The sequence below is a fragment of the Ips typographus genome, linkage group LG2, assembly GCF_016097725.1.
Source record: "Ips typographus isolate SLU linkage group LG2, UJ_Ityp_2.0, whole genome shotgun sequence".
Taxonomy (NCBI): domain Eukaryota; kingdom Metazoa; phylum Arthropoda; class Insecta; order Coleoptera; family Curculionidae; genus Ips; species Ips typographus.
This window is the reverse complement of record NC_138423.1, coordinates 26062513-26082516: the sequence shown is the minus strand read 5'-3', so window position 1 is coordinate 26082516 and position 20004 is coordinate 26062513. Positions and strand designations below refer to the sequence as shown.

Here is a 20004-nt window from a genome sequence, read left to right as displayed (position 1 = left end):
TGTCACTGACTTTTCTTTCAAATTGTGTCTCTGGCATTTTATATTTTGACACCACTTTTCTCCCTGACTTTACTTGATTTTGTAGTGATTTTTTATGTCATTAGACAGAAAATTTAATGAGAATTAGAAAAATGTGCTTAAAAACATGATTCGGTCACTCCAAATGGGTTTTACAGGCAATTTAGTCCTTTAAACCGTGTTCAAAATTTAGATCACAATTTTACTAACTTACCAAACCAGATTTTCCTGAATTACTCGAAAACTGTGAATGTTAAAAAAAAAATTGCAGGAGACCAAAAATGTTCCTAATCAACTCCTTAACTTAGCACCGTAAGGTTACAGGACCGTTTTAGGTTCCAGTATACAGGGTGTGCATGAAAATTATGGTGATTGAATGTTTTCGGTCACTCTGTACACATTTTTTGAGAGAGAATTTTTTGCTCAACACTACTGGAAAGAGGAGCTCAAGACGGCTAATTTAAGCGATTCAACTTCCTTGAAGTCCCAAAAAATAACCGAATTACGGGCTGTTCAAATTTTAAACCAGAATTTCAACTGATTTTTTATTGCCTGTTTCTCTCATACCACATAGGTTTCCTGAGTGATTAAGTTATATAGGTATAATTATTATTACTATTATTAATCCAGTAAATTTCATAAAATTTGCTTTTTCTATCCGCTCAACGTGGCATGCAATACTAATAAGAAGTATATTAAAAAAGATGAAAAAGTGGAAGTAATTTCTTTCTAAACATCGCATTTTCCGTCGAGTTGAATTCTATTTACCCCCCATTTTCGTTGTTTTCTTTTTTATCTTTTATTGCGTATCACGACAGAACAGTTAAGCCATCGTTTCAATTTGTTTCAGCAATGAAAGGCCGGATAATCAACTGTTCGCCCCATCAGGATATTTACTTTCTGGAGACCCATGCGAAAAACGAGGTAAGTGAATTGTTTTTTTTGTTCTAAGAAATTGTGTTTTGGTCCATTTTCCCGTGTCGCCAGGGAATCCGAACAGTTTTCTCGACTGATGTTCGCACTTTAAGTTGATTAGGAACTTAATGGAAGCGCGGTTAACAAGAAACGGTTGCTTTCCGCGGAAAACGAAATAATATTCGCTATTTAGTTTTTCCTTTATTGTTTGCGTTATTACGTTTCAGCGTACCTGCCGTTGATTTAAACTTTTCCCTCGTCCTCGAGCGAGAATAAAATTGAATCACACAGAAAGTTTCTTGCATAATTACTGTGCACGTGTAAAACATTGTAATTTAAGGCTTATAATTTACTTAAAGAATTATATTAGCTTGACTAAAGTTTAATTTTGATAAAACCATTGAATATATATACAGGTGTGGTAAATCCAAAACCGACCATAGGAAAACCGCGTAACGGACAGAGAAACGTACATTATTGCATGCGCGGGACTAAGACAGAAAACGAAAAAAATATCAAGTAGGCCATATTTTCAGCGCGCTGTTGCCCAACGTCAAGTTATTTTGTCGACGGTATTTGAGTGATACTTGGCGTTTGGCAACAGCGCGCTAAAAATATGGCCTACTTGATATTTTTTTCGTTTTCCGTCTTAGTCCCGCGCATGCAATAATGTACGTTTCTCTGTCCGTTACGCGGTTTTCCTATGGTCGGTTTTGGATTTACCACACCTGTATAACAAACTGATTGAAGCATGCATAGAGAATTTGACATCTCTTTGACGTAACTTGACAGTGGGGCAAAATATTTGTCAGATGTCAAATTTGCTCTGTGGGCTCTATATAAGCCGCATTCAAATTACGCCATTGTGACGTCGAAAACACTCTCCCAAGACAAATTCAAAAAGAAAAATGATATTCCTGTTTCACTAACAACCATAACTACTTGTTTCTGGATTAAGTATATAAGGAGCTATAAAACAATGATTTATATCTTATTTTCAGTTTTGTGGAACTGAAAAATAAGCATTTTCGAGTCCGGACTAGTAATAAAAGAGAAAAAAGTTCCGGATCCTTTTTAACAAACTAATCCGGATAAGTTTACGCCCAAGTTTAAAGGTTCAACTAAGGCGAGATAAAACTTTTTACAAGTTTTTGCATGGAAGAGCGATAAATAGGTTACGCGTCTAGTTTTCCTTAAACGATGTACATCCATAAACATTATTTCCCAGCGGGAATATCGAATTGTATCCCGAAATGAAACAAAGCGAGTGTGTTTCATTAATTTAATTTAAATCCGTAATTAACCACCAAAACAAATTTAATAACATAAAATTAATTATTATCTTAATTTCGATTTTTAATTACTATACTAGTTTTTGAGAAATTTTAGACTGTTCCTCCATTAGTAATCGCGCTAAAAGCCTGAGTATAACCGACAATATACATTTCCTATTTTATTTTGGTCGTTTTGAGGGCCCGGTAATCCAACAAACGTTAACAATGAACAGGACTTTGTACAGATAAACCTTTGTAAATTTGCGAAACGTTTCGGGCTGAAAAGTTGCCTCAAAGCCCTTCGCTATCGTCCTAAAAGCGAACCGGGTTTTGCATAATGGCGATTAATTCATCTAAAACCATTTCAATTCATCTATTTTATTGCTGACGCCATCTATTTTCGGGTTTGTCCTAATCTATTCAGTGTGATAAATTTATTAGGCGTTCTTGTCGACTTCGAAATGACCCTTTCAGTTTATCGCGATGTAATTGTCAAGCTTTGATTCGACTCTAGACATTTTGGTCGTCAAAAGTTAACAGTGCAAGTGAACGTGTTTTTATGAAGATGTCATAATTTGACAGCTCATAACTTGGTCCCTGTGAGAGTTAGAAGTTTCGTTCACACGTCAATATGTTGCTTGTTGTTTTGGCTTTCTTTTATCTGAATACAATTTTCTTTAAAAAATTACAAATAACCGAGATATTTAATCGGAAATAGAGCAGTGCAAGTAAACCAGTTTTAGTGAAGATGTCATAATTTGAGAGCTCTTAATTTGGTCTGTATGACAACTATTCAGTTTGTTTTTACAATCACGTAATTTTGGCTTTTTTTACCTGTTTTTTTTTAAATCACAAATAACCCATGTATTAGCTTTTAAAAAATGTCACAATTTGACAGCGCTTAACTTGGTTTCTGTGACAGCTAGAACATTCGTTCCAACGTCAAAATGTAACCGAAAAATTCTGCTTTCTTTGGTTAAAAACTTTTTCTGAAAAAAAAAACGCTAATAATTGACAAAACCGGCCTAGAACACTGTTGTGCATACTAAACTTATAACCAAAACTTTAGTATATTACCTTCCACAGATTTTGAAGGTATAGTGCGTTCTTTATAAAGTGCAACTGTCCCAAAAGGAAATAGTTCAAATCCCCAGTTATTCAGATGGTAAACATTTTTCCCCCAGAAGACATCCCCCGGACAATATATCACCAAAGAACAAAATCCTTTGGGCAATCCTATGACAGTGAAAGTTTGACACTGTTGACGGAATCAAAACCATCACGTATTTACATTCATTTATCTACTCCAGTGTTACTCCGGTGTCACCAGATAAAGAGTTATTTAAGTTGTCTGTGTGTTCAAACGCCAAAAATTGCTCTATTTCAAATGAGACATTATTACGTCATTCGGTTCAGCTGACTTACTATGCGTTGATCAAAAACTGTTCAGTGTCAGAGATATACAGGGTGACCATGTTGCCAGGTCTACCATTAAAACGGTATATCTACCGTTTTTGTAGTTCTTCTACCGTTCTCCTGTTTTTGTATATAATCTACCTTGTTTAATTACGTTATTGCCATCATGTTGGTTGTGAAACTTTTTATATACCTACTTTTTCAGTTTATTGAATAGGAAATTTAATAAGGACTCTAAAAATGCGCTTAAAACAGTTATTTTCTTACTCCAAATTCTTTCTAAAACCACGTGATGTCTGCCACTATTGTCAGAATTGTCAAAATTTTACTAGAATTTGCAAGAGTTACATTTTAACACAATTTTCAAACCAAGACGATTTTCTGAGATTTAATAGCTATTTTGACAATTATCACTTTATAGTCTAGTTAAATCGTATTCTGAAATCACGTGACAACTGTCAATGACGTCAAAACTGTCAAACCATGCTCTAAAGTTGCAAAAATCAGAATTTAAAAACGTTTTCTTGTAGTATTTGATATAAAACCTGTTTCTAAGATTTATGACAATTATTTTGACAATTGTCACTTTATAGTCTAGCTAAATAGTCTTCTGAAATTACGTGACAGCTGCCACTAACGTCAAAACTGTCAAACTGTGCTCAAAAGTTGTAAAAATCAGGATTTATAAACGTTTTCTTGCAGTATTTGATATAAAACGCATGTCTGAGAATTATGATAGTTATTTTGACAATTGTCACGTGACCGTCTAGCTAAATAGTGTTCTACAATCACGTGACAACTGTCACTAACGTCAAAACTGTGAAACCATGTTCAAAATTTGCAAAAATCAGGATTTATAAACGTTTTCTTGCAATATTTGATATAAAACGCGTGTCTGAGAATTATGACAGTTATTTTGACTATTTTGACAATTGTCACGTGACCGTCTAGCTAAATAGTGTTTTACAATCACGTGACAACTGTCGCTAACGTCAAAACTGTCAAACCATGCTCAAAATTTTCAAAAATCAGGATTTATAAACGTTTTCTTGCAGTATTTGATATAAAACACGTTTCTGAGAATTATGATAGTAATTTTGACAATTGTCACGTGACTGTCTAGCTAAATAGTCTTCTGAAATTACGTGACAGCTGCCACTAACGTCAAAACTGTCAAACCATGCTCAAAAATTGCAAAAATCAGGATTTATAAGCGTTTTCTTGCAGTATTTGATGTAAAACGCGTTTCAGAGAATTATGACAGTTATTTTGACAATTGTCACGTGACCCTTAAGCTAAATAGTGTTCTACAATCACGTGACTATTGTCACTAACGTCAAAACTGTCAAACCATGCACTAAAGTTGCAAAAATTAGAGTTTAGAAACGTTTTCTTGCAGTATTCGATATAAAGAGTGTTTTTGAGCTTTATGATTTTTGACAATGGTCACGTGACTGCCTAGCTAAATTTTCTTTTAAAACCACGTGATATCTGTCAATAATGTCAAAGCTTAAAAAGCAATTATTAATGAAATAATGAAAAATCTGTATTTTTGAAGTACGGATTTTATAGCAAGAATCAATGACTAAATTTTTTGACAACTATTAAGACCGTTTTTTGACTGATTATTCTACCGCCGTTAAATATTTTAACTTGGCAACACTGGTGACAACAGAAAATAGAAAAGCGAACATGTGACAACGTTCCAGATAACTTTTAATGTTAAACTAAAAAATGTAACCAATCACAAACTGTTAATAGTGTTATGATTTACGCAAATACTGGCATTGACAGTTCTATGCTTCTCGGATTACTGAACACGTCCCTGGATCACCCTGTACACTTTCATTATATCGCAACAGTGAGTTAAGCAAACCTGCTAAGTAATTAATTGTTTAATAACGGGCACAGAGTGCTGTTGGCGCTTATGAACAATACGACCTACACGAGGAAAACCTTTGTACGCCTTGCACTCTAATCATCTAACATCAATTTTCATAGTGTGCGGTTATTGGGTCGTATACGAGAGCAAATGCGTCATAGTGTTGCTAATAAATTATATTGCGAAAAGACCGAAGAATGTAATACATCTTTGCACTTTACTGGTATGGAAATTTTAATTCTGTCCATAAGAAACGAGTGCTGAAAATAGAGAACCAGCACCAAAATGACATGTGTCAGTCTACTTGGTCAGTCAAATCGAGGTAGTTATGTGGCCAACTGTCAAACACATCATCATGTCATTTACGAAGTTTTTTGCCATCTCTGTCTAGCCCACTGTTTGTAATAGATCAAGCAGAGATGTTAGATTGTTTTTGGGAAATATATGGTGTAACTTTTATTTCATTATCTTTATTGTTTATCCTAATTTCTTATGCTTCAATTTCAGTTATTTACTTTGTCAATCTTGATTGTAAACATGGCAACTTTAACTAAAAGCTCGAAATCACTAACATACAGGTGTGGTTAATCCAAAAGCGACCATAAGAAAACCGTGTAACGGACAGAGAAACGTAAGTAATTGCATGCGCGGGAGAAAGACAGAAAACAAAAAAAATATCAAGTAGGCCATATTTTAGCGCGCTGTTGCCAAACGCCGTAAGTATTCAATACCCTCGACAAACTTACTTACGGCGTTTGGCAACAGCGCGCTAAAAATATAGCCTACTTGATATTTTTTTCGTTTTCTGTCTTTCTCCCGCGCATGTAATTACCTACGTTTCTCTATCCGTTACACGGTTTTCCTATGGTGGCTTTTGGATTTACCACACCTGTATGTCAAAAACTGTATATACCAGCTGTCATAGTTGCCATCAATCTTGATGTACACGAGATAATTGATTTCACACTTTATATTGAGAGGATTATTTTGGAACACCAAAGCGGTAACTTTTCCTAACGTTACGCCCTTTTATGGTTTGTCGCAAATTTGATTAAACGTCGATATGACAACGTGGTCAAAAATGTAAAAAAAAAACAATTTAATTGAAAATCCTTGTTTATCCGCAAAATTGTAGCATACACAGTCTGTTGTTCCTATTTACTTTAAAAGCATCTCGGGCTTTGTCACGATAAAGCTCGAAAGGACATGATCGTAAAGGACAAGAGAAAAAGATTATCTAGAAAAGAGTAGTGACATCAAAGGGCAAACTTTTCGAGGCGACTTTCCGCCAAATCAAATTAACGACTGCATTGAAGGCGCGTCAGTGGCAAATAAAGTGTGCACCGCACTTGGAAAAATGAAAAAACGTCTCAGGTACATTTCGAGTTCCCGACAAATCGAGTAGGAGTAAAAGTTTCGATCTCCAAAACTAATTTTATTAGGTTGACACAACTGGTTGTTCTCTCCTCTGTAAATTTACACCTCGCACTTGGGAATAGAAACGATTTCGTGCAGAACAAGCAGTAAAACGAAAACTGAAACTGACGGATAAAAGTTTCCTCCATTATTTGGCACTCAAACGTCTAAAAATTACCTTCGGTAAGAGCTCAAAGAGGATTGTCTTTTATGCGTGTTTTTCTTTTTGCTTTCCGATGTCAGTGATTTGTCAAAAGATATAGTAGATTGATTGGACCTTTTAAAAAGGGGAGCCTTTTGAAACGGACAGTCTTGATATTTTTGTTTTTTTGCTGTAAAAGTTTTTGCCCATTCAGGGACTTTCACGAAACAGACCCTCTGAGTTCGGTCAAACCAAAATGATCAACTTTCTCCCACGCTTAATTAATGCTCTATTTTTGTTCGCAGGAAAGCAATTTAGAGAACCTATTCGTTTCGCCGGCCGGCAGGGAAATGTTGAAATACAAGCCCAATACAAAGTTAAAGCAGAAAATTAATCCAAATTTAGAAGTAAGTTTGTGCTTAACTTTACCGTACTAAACTTACAAGGTCCCTTTACAGTTTCTGACAACAATACAAAACCCAAACGGACAATCAAACTTACGGCACGAGAGCAGCAGCAACAAGAGTTCGGACAAAAACGGCTCAGTCCCGTCATCGGCCAGCTGTCATAATATGACAGACGTCCCGTCTACGTCCGCCATGACGGACGCGGAAAAACCAGCCAATTTGGATTTGTACGAGGAGGCGGCCGCCATTTTAGGACTTACGTGTTCACAGACTGATGATTGTAGGTGTATAGAATGTCAGGTGAGTTCAGTTAATTAGTCAGGTTTTAATTGGTTTGTCTATTTTATAGGACACTAATAGCCGCCTCTGTTTTTACGGTCCATGGAGCGAGAAGAACAAATGTGACGTCAAAATTAACGAACAAAATTATAGTTTTTGCCAAATTAATTATCTCATCGTGACGTCATATTTACACTGCTTGCTCCATAGCAAGGACGGTAAACAGTAAAGGATTGCTCAATCCCATAGGCGCAATGTTGCCAATATTTTTGGTCTCCTGCAATTTTTTTTAACAGTCACAGTTTTCGAGTAATTTAGAAAAAACTGGTTTGTTAAGTTAGTAAAATTGTGATCTAAATTTTGAACACGGTTTAAGGGACTAAATTGCCTGTAAAACCCACTTGGAGTGACCGAATCATATTTTTAAGCACATTTTTCCAATTCTCATTAAATTTTCCATCTAATGACATAAAAAATCACTACAAAATCAAGTAAAGTCAGGGAGAAAAGGGGTGTCAAAATATAAAATGCCAGAGACCCAATTTGAAAGAAAAGTCAGGGACGAAATCGCTTGTAAAACCCACTTGGAGTAAGAAAATGACTGTTTTAAGCAAATTTTTGAAATCCTCATTAAACTTCCTATCTGATAACATAAAACAACTCTACAAAATTTAATACAGTCAGGGGAAAAATGGGTGTCAAAGTTTGAACTGCTAGTAACACCGTTTGAATAAACAGTCACGGACAAAATCGCTTGTAAAACCCACTTAGAATGAGAAAATGACGGTTTTAAGTACATTTTTGGAATCCTCATTAAATTTTCTATTTAATAACATAAAAAAATACTACAAAATTTGGTACAGTCAGAGAGAAAAGCGGTGTCAAAGTTTGAACTGCCAAAAACACAGTTTGAAAGGATAGTCAGAGACAAAAACGCCTGTAAAACCCACTTGGAGTGAGAAAATGACTGTTTTAAGTACATTTTTGGAATCCTCATTAAATTTCCTATTCAATATCATAAAAAAAAATACAACACAATTTGGTACAGTCAGGGAGAAAAGCGATGTCAAAGTTTGAACTGCCAAAACACAGTTTGAAAGGATAGTCAGGGACCAAATCGCCTGTAAAACCCACTTGAAGTGAGAAAATGACTGTTTTAAGTACATTTTTGGAATCCTCATTAAATTTCCTATTCAATAACATAAAAGAAATACAACAAAATTTGGTACAGTCAGGGAGAAAAGCGATGTCAAAGTTTGAACTGCCAAAACACAGTTTGAAAGGATAGTCAGGGACCAAATCGCCTGTAAAACCCACTTGAAGTGAGAAAATGACTGTTTTAAGTACATTTTTGGAATCCTCAATAAATTTCCTATTTAATAACATAAAAAAAATACTACAAAATTCAGTACAGTCAGGGAGAAAAGCGGTGTCAAAGTTTGAACTGCCAAAACACAGTTTGAAACTGGCAAACACAGTTTTTGGATAGTCAGGGACCAAATCGCCTGTAAAACCCACTTGGAGTGAGAAAATGACTGTTTTAAGTACATTTTTGGAATCCTCATTAAATTTCCTATTCAATAACATAAAAAAATACAACAAAATTCGGTACAGTCAGGGAGAAAAGCGATGTCAAAGTTTGAACTGCCAAAACACAGTTTGAAAGGATAGTCAGGGACAAAATCGCTTGTAAAACCCACTTCGAGTGAGAAAATTACTGTTTTAAGTACATTTTTGAGATCCTCATTAAATTTCCTATTCAATAACATAAAAAAAATACTACAAAATTCAGTACAGTCAGTAAAACCCACTTGGAGTGAGAAAATGACTTAAGTACATTTTTGGAATCCTCATTAAATTTCCTATTCAATAACATAAAAAAATACAACAAAATTCGGTACAGTCAGGGAGAAAAGCGATGTCAAAGTTTGAACTGCCAAAACACAGTTTGAAAGGATAGTCAGGGACCAAATCGCCTGTAAAATCCACTTGGAGTGAAAAAATGACTGTTTTAAGTACATTTTTGGGATCCTCATTAAATTTCCTATTCAATAACATAAAAACATACTACAAAATTTTGTACAGTCAGGGAGAAAAGCGGTGTCAAAGTTTGAACTGCCAAAAACACAGTTTGAAAGGACAAAGCGGCCCACGTGACCGGTAAACGTCATTAATGCCCTGTGTTGCCAAATGAAAAATAAGACGACGCTTCACGTTTGTTCCATAACATAATTCACCAAGTGATCAATACTATAATGTAAAAAAACATTTAAATAGCTTGTGGCAGCTTTATTTTTGCAGATAAAAAAAACTGATAATACAAAAGTTAAGGGGGCTTCTCCTAAATTACCAGAAAATGTTGATAAACTCTGAATGGAGCATATTGTCTTATGTCAAGTTTACTGGTCACTGGCCCCTTAGTGCCGTTTCCTCTAAATCTAATAATTTACACTGAGATACTAATTAAATGAATTTACAAAACTTTACAATTCTAAAGCCTTCTTTAGAGTAAAACCAACATTAATTAAGAACAAAACTTGTAGGTATACTTTCAATCAAAATTCATTACCTACTTGAAAAAAAACTCACAGAAATAAGGGCGCCTAATGAAATATAACGGCCGCAATAATTTTCCAGTAAAAAATTTCCATTAAATGGAAAGAAATTACTCTCGAAAGGGCCAGGGTAACCGTGGCCCCGTTAATTTTCAGATTAATTAAACGAAAATATTTGCCGGTGGAGGATTACAAATTACAATCCGAGTGTCTTTGCCTCTCCCCGCTTGATGGGATTGTAGCTCTTCGTGAATTAATAGGAAAGTGGAACGTTTGAATCGGAGATTTAATAGAAAATCAAATTATCAAAAGATTGTTGTTACAGAAGTTATAATCAGTTTCAAGAAAATGTTTGAAAATTCATTAAATCAAATTTGAATCTGAATTAAACTACAAATTAACTTAAAGTAAAATGGTAAGATTTGAGCAAGCAAATGAGAAACTTAAATATTAGTAAAACTAGACTACTACTACTTCCTCATTATGATACAGTCATCTAGAACGGGTCTGACAGTGAAAAATAGAAACTCCATTAATCCTCCGCCGTTCCAAACAGTTCAAAATATAGGCCGAATTTGCATTTGATTAACGAAGAGAATGGGTTATGTTCGACAACGACTAGATTACAATTGACGGATTTAAAAATGGCGTTCCATTTCGGATTTGCGGTTTAAATTCGCTTAAAAGCTTTCGGCGTAATCCCTTCAGATATGCCGACCGCTTAACAAAAATGAACCGAGTTAACAAACCCAATTAACCGGGACGCTCTCTCGTTCAATTTTGCTCGAGTCACCAAATTGCCTGAAATCGACGTTCGAGAAGCTAATGCACCTGTATTTTTCAGTGTCACTACTTCGACTTTGAAGAGGAAATTGATTTTCCGACCGCGGGAAATGACTACGGCCAACTGCTGAACGTGGATCACACCTCATCGTGTTCCATCCAATAGCGAACGAGCAGGGAGCGGACGAGCAATTTGGTCTAAACTAGTCTTTGGTCTTAAGTTTATTTGAAAGGTGCCAAGAAAATTTAAAACTCGATGACTATAGAAAGCAGGTTTACATAACTGTCAGGTGTATGATATACAGTTTTTTTATAGGAAAATGTTTAAGTTGTCTTGCTGAAAATTATTCAAAAAATGTTGGTTAAAGCGTTTATTTTGCCAACATTGCAAATTATGTGTGTCTGCACAGAAGAATCACAAACTACTGTAACTATTTTTTATTAATATTTTCTCCACTTTCAACAAGTGCACGCATTTCTAAAAATAAAGCAACACAAATTGAATTCATTACAGCTGCTTTGCTTATTTTTATGAATTGAAATAACGCACTAGTGTCAAATTTTCTCTACTTGGCAGGATAACAAAGGCACTTTTCTACAGGTGTGGTAAATCCAAAACCGACCATAGGAAAACCGTGTAACGGACAGAGAAACGTAGGTAATTGCATGCGCGGGAGAAAGACAGAAAACGAAAAAAATATCAAGTAGGCCATATTTTCAGCGCGCTGTTGCCAAACGCCAAGTATCACCAATACCGTCCGTACCGGTATTGGCGTTGGGCAACAGCGCGCTGAAAATATGGCCTACTTGATATTTTTTTCGTTTTCTGTCTTTCTCCCGCGCATGCAATTACCTACGTTTCTCTGTCCGTTACACGGTTTTCCTATGGTCGGTTTTGGATTTACCACACCTGTATAAGTAATAGTTGGTAAATCACGTTATTACTCACAGGTTTTATTTCTGTTACGTTAATTACAAGATTAGCAAATGTGAACATTAATTTGTACGATATTTATCGCGGCACATGTTTTGTAATTAGCCTCGTACCGAATGGGCCGGTAAATTTCAATTTGTTCCCTTAATTTATGTTTCGTAACTAGTCATAATCATTCCTGTTAGTTTATGCCATACGATTTATTTTTGTAACTAAAAGTGTTTTAAAAGCACATTAGCTGCGTAAGTTCTAATATAGCTGTAAACAGCGCACGTCTTTCTTATGTGATAAAATTTGAGTCTCTTTATTCATTATTGTTGTTGTTATAATAATTATTTTATTGTAAAAAGGGCACAATAACTTTACAACAACTTATTTAGTTATTCTTGTCTATGCTGGTTATTATCGTTAAATTTGTAGTTTATAGTTCTTAAATTATTTTTTTTCGGCTGGTGATTCTGCAGCTGGATTGAAATCAAACTTAAATTATTATTGTACAGTGATATAGTATAACTATCTCGTGGTCAAAACTAAGTACGTTCACTTTGTGCTCAATACTGAATTTAAATTATTGTAAATATGAAATTAATATATTCTATGCTCGAAAATTGCATTTTAGTTGTAGTAGTAGTTGTATCTCTTAAAATAATTAAAATGAGAAATCCATTTCAAGCAACAATTTTGGTCCTGTTCAGAGAGACACCTAAAGTGTTGTTTCTTGACGTCATTTGACAGATGATTGCTGTCATTTACAAACAACCAAAATAGTCACATGATAATTTTTGACACTACACAAAAGACAGTTTGAAAGCATTGACAGCCAGCGTGCTCTTGGAGGACAAACCTATGACAGAGTTTGGAACAAATTATATTTTGTTACATTATTAATACACTTTCAAAGAGATTTATAGGGTTACTCTCGTTTAAAAATCATATTCAATCTATAAGGTTTATTCATATTTTTGTATAGGATTCCACAAATAATAAATATATCACACATTTAATAGTAATCGTAATATACAAAATATAGGTGCTCAGGGTACATTTTGGTGCGTTTCATATTATGTAGTAAGTACAGTTCTTATTTTGTTAATAATTAATTCTATAGAATCTGCCAAATAATGCAATAGACACTTTTAGTACAAATCTACTTTTTATTATAATTTGTGTGGATGTTAGAATTGGTCTAATGACCGTACATGCATACTGAGCTATAGTTTGGTATCTGAGTTTGGCAAAAAGTCTTCTTACTCAAATTATACAGCAAATTTCATTATCATCAAGTCGAAACAAAAATGTTTCTACCATTTCAGCGACGATTGCCACCTCACTATTTTGGTACTCTCTAGGTGTAATGATTTTATTGCCAATATAACTAGGTCGCGACATTATAGGCCTATATTTTACAAAAAAGAAATGCTGACAGGAAATTTAAAACATAACGCATCGCAAACCTGCCTTTACATACACTCAGTCGTATAAAAATGTACAATAAAACCTATTATAAGCTCAACGGATTTAACAATGTTTGAGATCTTTGAGAAAGCGTCGATATAATAAGTTTTTTACATTGTGGTTGCTTTTTTTTTGTTCAAAATTGACACTAATATGTACACAGAAAATCAGGTATAGTCTGTTCAGTGACTTTTGACTGTTGCGTCACAATCATGTCGGGGATTAAATGTGATTTGATTCTAGAAGCTTCTGGCAAATTTAAAACAGTTTTGGAAAAGTTTAGGACACTTTCAGAGGCCTCTGGTACTTTTTAGAAAGTTCTCAATAGCATTTAGAGGTTTATGGAACTTTTAAAATGGTCCTAGAGGCCTCTGGCAAATTTAAAACAAGTCTGGAAAGGTTTAAGACACTTATAGAAGTCTCTGGAACTTTTTAGAAGGTTCTCAATAGCATTTAAAGGTTTATGGAACTTTCAAAATGGTTCTTTTAGGCCTCTAGCACTTTTTAGAAAGTTCTCAATAGCACTTAAACTTTTAAAATGATCCTAGAGGCTTCTGGGAATTTAAAACAGTTTTGGGAAAGTTTAAGACACTTGCAGAAGCCTCTGGTACTTTTTAGAAAGTTCTCAATAGCATTTAGAGGTTTACTGAACTTTCAAAATGGTCCTAGAGGCCTCTGGCAATTTAAAAGAAGTCTGGAAAGGTTTAAGACACTTGTAAAAGTCTCTGAAACTTTTTAGAAAGTTCTCAATAGTATTTAAACTTTCAAAATGGTCCTAGAGGCTTCTGGGAACTTAAAACAGTTTTGGGAAAGTTTAAGACACTTGCAGATGCTTCTGGTACTTTTTAGAAACTTCTCAATAGCATTTAGAGGTTTACTGAACTTTCAAAATGGTCCTAGAGGCCTCTGGCAATTTAAAAGAAGTCTGGAAAGGTTTAAGACACTTGTAAAAGTCTCTGAAACTTTTTAGAAAGTTCTCAATAGCATTTAAACTTTCAAAATGGTCCTAGAGGCTTCTGGGAACTTAAAACAGTTTTGGGAAAGTTTAAGACACTTGCAGATGCTTCTGGTACTTTTTAGAAGGTTCTCAATAGCATTTAGAGGTTTATGGAACTTTCAAAATGGTCCTAGAGGCCTCTGACGCTTTTTAGAAAGTTCTTAATAGCATTTAAACTTTCAAAATGGTCCTAGAGGCTTCTGGGAACTTAAAACAGTTTTGGGAAAGTTTAAGACACTTGCAGATGCTTCTGGTACTTTTTAGAAGGTTCTCAATAGCATTTAGAGGTTTATGGAACTTTCAAAATGGTCCTAGAGGCCTCTGACGCTTTTTAGAAAGTTCTTAATAGCATTTAAACTTTCAAAATGGTCCTAGAGGCTTCTGGGAACTTAAAACAGTTTTGGGAAAGTTTAAGACACTTGCAGATGCTTCTGGTACTTTTTAGAAGGTTCTCAATAGCATTTAAATGTTTATGGAACTTTCAAAATGGTCCTAGAGGCCTCTGGCAATTTAAAACAAGTCTGGAAAGGTTTAAGACACTTGTAGAAGTCTCTGGAACTTTTTAGAAGGTTCTCAATAGCATTTAGAGGTTTACGGAACTTTCAAAATGGTTCTAGAAGCCTCTGACAATTTTTAGAAGGCTCTTAAAAGCATTTAGAAGTTTATGGAACTTTCAAAATAGTCCTAGAGGTTTATAGCAATTTAAAAAAGTTCTGGGATAGTTTAAGACACTTGTAGAGGTCTTTGGCATCTTCAAAATGACCCTAAAGGTTTCTGGTAATTTAAATCAATGGGCCTATCCCACATATCATAAATTTTTGTTTTAATGACTGGAATCGAAAGAATAGGATCAAAAAACTAATTTTTCATATTCTTGAAGAAAAAATTATGGTCGTAAATGTTCCTACATTAGTTTGAATTTGTCCTTTGAATTTAAAAGATCTGTTTTGGCGCGCATGTGACGTACGTAATTCTGGGCGATTTTATTGGCTGTTGCACGCCATCTGTTTCACTTCTTGTCGCTGATTGGTTGATAGTGTAGTACGTCACCGGCGGCGGGCGTTTTAAACAAGAGATTAATGTAGTTTTTATCATCATTTTTTTTCTATTTAGACTTAATATTTTTGAAAACACAAAAATACGGGTATAATATTTTCAATCCGTCTTTGTAGTTATGATATAAAAAAAAATTGTGGGACAGGCCCATTCTTGGAACGTTTAAGTTTAAACTCTGCAGAAGCCATAGTATATGACCAAACAGTCATAGTTTATACAGGTGTGGTAAAACCAAAACCGACCATAGGAAAACCGCGTAACGGACAGAGAAACGTACATTATTGCATGCGCGGAACTAAGACAGAAAACGAAAAAAATATCAAGTAGGCCATATTTCCAGCGCGCTGTTGTCACTCAAAGACCGTCGACAAAATAACTTGGCGTTTGGCAACAGCGCTCTGAAAATATGGCCTACTTGATATTTTCTTCGTTTTCTGTCTTAGTCCCGCGCATGCAATAATATACGTTTCTCTGTCCGTTATGCGGTTTTCCTATGGTCGGTTTTGGATTTACCACACCTGTATACCGTGAGAAAATCCATTTCGCCAACTCGTTTTTAAAAACTTTAATCTTAATTTACACTGTTGAGGCTTAGTGTCGCAACAATCAGAAGTCCCTGAACAGAGACTATCATAAATATTTTTCTAATGCACGGACACTGAGAGAGAAAAAACTAAATTCCTAACCTACACTAAACCCTCCTATTTCCTTAATAAGGCCATTCCTTGTTAGATTAGACGAAAAGCGAATAACTAACAAAAAAAATAAGTGAAATAGAGATTATCAGTCAAATTATATGAGTCCCTACTCATATACGAATTTAACAAAAAATAATTGGCCCTTTCGTCAGGTTTATTACAAAATAATGCAGGCGCTGCCGTGCATCACCTCGTGTAAAAAAACGGGGGTGCCGGCCCCCAAACCTCCGTCAGTTTTTTCCTGCTCGTTTTGTTCGTATTCGCAGTCGAAATAATGGCTCTGACAATCGTAGCAACGGCAATGATCCGACATTTTGCAAGTTATGCCGAATTGTTTAGCGACAGCCCTGAAAAGCAATTTGTTAACGATTGATTTTGGCTAACTTGGCTAGTTTATATTTCTGTCAATTTGACAGGTGCGAACGAATGAGAATGGTAACATGTGCGATATTTGCATAAGTCTGCTTTTTTGACTAATACTTCATAACAGCATATTCAAAAACTTACTTATAAAACTCTTTGCTCGACTTATGCATGATTTCTTGTGGTGGTGGTGTTGATGGGGACTGCGATTGGACGCTTCCCTGCTGTTTTAAACGATTCTGTAACAAAAACACCCATATATTTACTTTCTTAATAAAATTGAAGCAGTAAACTGCTAAAGCAAATCAAACTATCTAACATTAGATCAGCATCTTGAACCATAAAAGCTCTGTATTTGAAATTTGGTGGTGGAAATGTGTGGTTTTCGTTTAGCAAATTTTCCATATCTACGTTCTGGTGGCATAAAGCATCTTTAAGCAAAAGCTGTCAAAGCTGAATCAAACACCAAACATTGTGCCCACCTCTTCCAATACGAATTCGTAAGAAGGGGGAGGACTGGATGGTATTACCTCTCTCCCACCTCCACCCTCGTCTTCGTTGGGGTTTGACTGGTTCGAGTTTGAATTGTTCGAACTGACGTCAGCGTTGTAGCCATCTTCTTCGATTGTGACGTTTTCGATACCTGAAACTTCCCAAGTCGTAACTTTAGTTGTACAAACTTAGTAGTATACTACATTACCGTCCTCTAAAATCGATGAATTTAAAGAGTCCTTTACTTCATTCTCAGTCTCAGTCGAATGGCTCCTGTTCAGAGAATTCGACTTTGACATTCTACTGAATTTGATCTTGAAGGGCGCCAGTTTGGGCAGGTTTTAAGTCAGCAACAGCATTTCAAATTAAAACTCTAAACCTGAAACAATGTATTTCTTACCACTACAAGGGAAACCCTAAAAGAAGGCACGTGTATATCATATAATGTGCCCCATTATTATAACGTAAGTGGGTTTCAAAAAGCTTGTCAAAACCACGTCTCGGTTAAGCCCGAAAACCCCAATGGCTTTAGGGAAGCCATTAAGAGCATCGATTTTAGGGTCTTGACGCCTTACATCCATTTAATCGTCCGGTTATTATTGGAGATGACGTTTAATTAAAAAAGTTGCCATTAGAGGGTAATATGGATCAAAAATAACAGTTGCTGTCGTGCCCGCTTAATATTTTGTGGTGGATGGGGACTTTTCTTTATTATTTTCGTTTTCTCGGAAAAAGCAAAATAGGTCATTAAAAGGCGGTAGGCGGATGACTAAACACTAATTTCAACTAATTGTGAAAGCTTCATAATTACAATTTCTTTCCAAAAGATGGAAAGTGTAATTAAGAGACCACTCCCAGGTTGCAGGAAAGGAAATGCGATTACTTCATCTAATTTCATTCTAGTGTTTATGTCAAATTTTCATACAGAATAAACACATTTTTTATTTTTAAACTAATTTGTTAATTCTTCCAGTGGTATACAGGGTGTTACAAATTCGATAGTTGATAGAGCTTTAGTTAAATAGAGACAAAATTTCGCATTTTTTTCGGATTCGGAAGTATTCGACAAAAACCAAAAAAAATATTTTTTATTACTTTATTATAGGTTATTTTATTGAAAATTAATGGCACTTTCTGTGGCCTTATCTCTCTTTTTATTTAGTTTTTTTAATAGCTACAGACCTTAATCAGAAACTAATGTAATGTGCCTCACTTGTCAAAAAAATATACAAAGTGTATTACACTTAGGTACTTAAAATTAAGCGTTTATTGTTATAATTAGTAGAAAAATTAGTTATATTATAATAATTAGTTTTATTGCTCTTCAAAAAGAAATTTGCTACAACTTTTCTTATCAACACTTTTTGAGCTCCGCCTAATTATTACTGCCCTAATTTCAAGGTTAGTGACAAAATGGTGGCAGTTATAGCAAAAGGGAAACCTGTTCCACACGCCAAAATTAGTTAAAATGGCCTACTTGATAGGTTGAAATCGAATATGGCGGTGGTCAGTATAGTAAGCCAAGAAAAACCATCATTTGAACAAAATTTCGGTGCATTTTTCCAAAAAAACGTTAATCTCGCTTATTTGAAACATTCTGTATAAAAGTGTCAGATCGTAGATAGGCAATGAATGGGGCTATCACGTGACGTTGACAGGACCGGCCTAAGTTGTACCGTTTGGTCGCTAGAGATCGAGCGTCAAAGTAAATTAACTTTTTTCAGACTTTCTTTTGTTTTATAGCTATTCATGAGACCTATTTTGACAGTTGTCACGTTTAAGACAGTTTAAAATAAGTGTAAAACACACAGCCCACATGTCACTACTGTCAAAATGACACTCATAAACCTATAAAATTCAATTTAGTTGATTTTTACTCATTTACATTCTTTCAAGTGTGTTTTGAGCAAACAAGCTGGAAAATAGCCACTTTGGTGCATTCTGTTAATTTTCTCTCTCTCTCTGTCTTTAAATATGAAAACACTAAAACACTTAAATGTAATCTTATAGAGCATGAAATTTGCTACAACTTTTTATTAATAATTTTTAATAGACTTGTGTGAATGGCATATTGCAATCAGTTTTAATTAAAAACATTACAAAACAGAATGAGTTTTTAAAGCTTTCTTTTTCTCTTTATTACATTTGTACCATTTTGTAACTAATTTTATTTATCAAATAAATTTGAAGACGTATTAGTAACGATATTTCAGTTTACTATCACCATTCAGTAAAATCTAAAATTTGTAAAACTGTATTTTTACAACAAGGCTTTAGGGACAATGAATAATTTATTGACTTTGGAAAACACTTATTGAAACCCTCAATTTTTAAATTTGCAATATAAGTTTTAATATAAACTTTGGCCACTTTTTGTAACTTTATCCAGTTACAAACTATAATAATACGATAATCAGAAAGTGTAACTTTAGCTGAAAGCGCCAAAAACGTAGACAGAAAAAGTCTTTCTCATATGGATTTTCCATACACAATCACACCGGTCACGACAAACAACTCATCGTTACACTCTGTGTTACAAAACAAAAAACTTACCAAAATTACATCAATACTCACACTTAAAATTAACTGTTCTCGTGAACAAAACTCTACATTAAACGTAATCGAAACCGCATTAAAAACCATGTAAACATTGAAGATTTAGGCCGGAGCATACACCTAGAAACGCGGTTGAGGATATCGATGATGGGGGCGTCGGCGTCGGGGGTTGCGCACTAAAAGAAGGGATGATAGAACAAAAATCCTGTGGGATGTTTTGCTACCTGACCGAGAGGAATTTAAAACAGAAAACTAAGGCGGAAATAGTTTTAGAAAATCGATGGACGATCCGAGAATTGATGATGGAATAAGTATCCAGTTGGTATTATTTAGAATGTGTCGCACTTCGAATTTGACCAATCAATA

General features: G+C 34.8%; 2 protein-coding genes across 4 annotated transcripts in view; one reads left to right on the top strand and one right to left on the bottom strand.

The window, feature by feature from the left end:
- The window catches only part of LOC145724541 (uncharacterized), a 38194-nt gene extending 25565 nt beyond the window's left edge, over window positions 1-12629 (top strand). The window contains exons 3-6 of the mRNA XM_081972884.1: window positions 869-942; window positions 7369-7470; window positions 7522-7770; window positions 11149-12629. Of these exons, the coding sequence (XP_081829010.1) occupies window positions 869-942; window positions 7369-7470; window positions 7522-7770; window positions 11149-11253 (530 nt within the window). The 3' untranslated portion in view covers window positions 11254-12629. The remainder of the gene's footprint in view (window positions 1-868; window positions 943-7368; window positions 7471-7521; window positions 7771-11148) is intronic.
- Window positions 12630-12956: 327 nt separating this feature from the next.
- On the bottom strand, window positions 12957-19999 carry LOC145724546 (uncharacterized). 3 transcript variants are annotated; one of them, XM_081972897.1, is made up of 5 exons: window positions 19636-19999; window positions 17291-17461; window positions 17073-17233; window positions 16735-16829; window positions 12957-16574 (listed from the first exon to the last, which is right to left on the bottom strand). In XM_081972897.1, exons 2-5 carry the CDS (start codon window positions 17379-17381, stop codon window positions 16385-16387), a joined length of 537 nt encoding a protein of 178 aa, XP_081829023.1. In that variant the 5' UTR covers window positions 17382-17461; window positions 19636-19999; the 3' UTR covers window positions 12957-16384. The 3 variants fall into 3 exon arrangements, with proteins under 3 accessions (XP_081829023.1, XP_081829025.1, XP_081829024.1); XM_081972899.1 differs by having other exon boundaries at window positions 17121-17233; XM_081972898.1 differs by having other exon boundaries at window positions 19657-19999.
- Window positions 20000-20004: the final 5 nt, after the last annotated feature.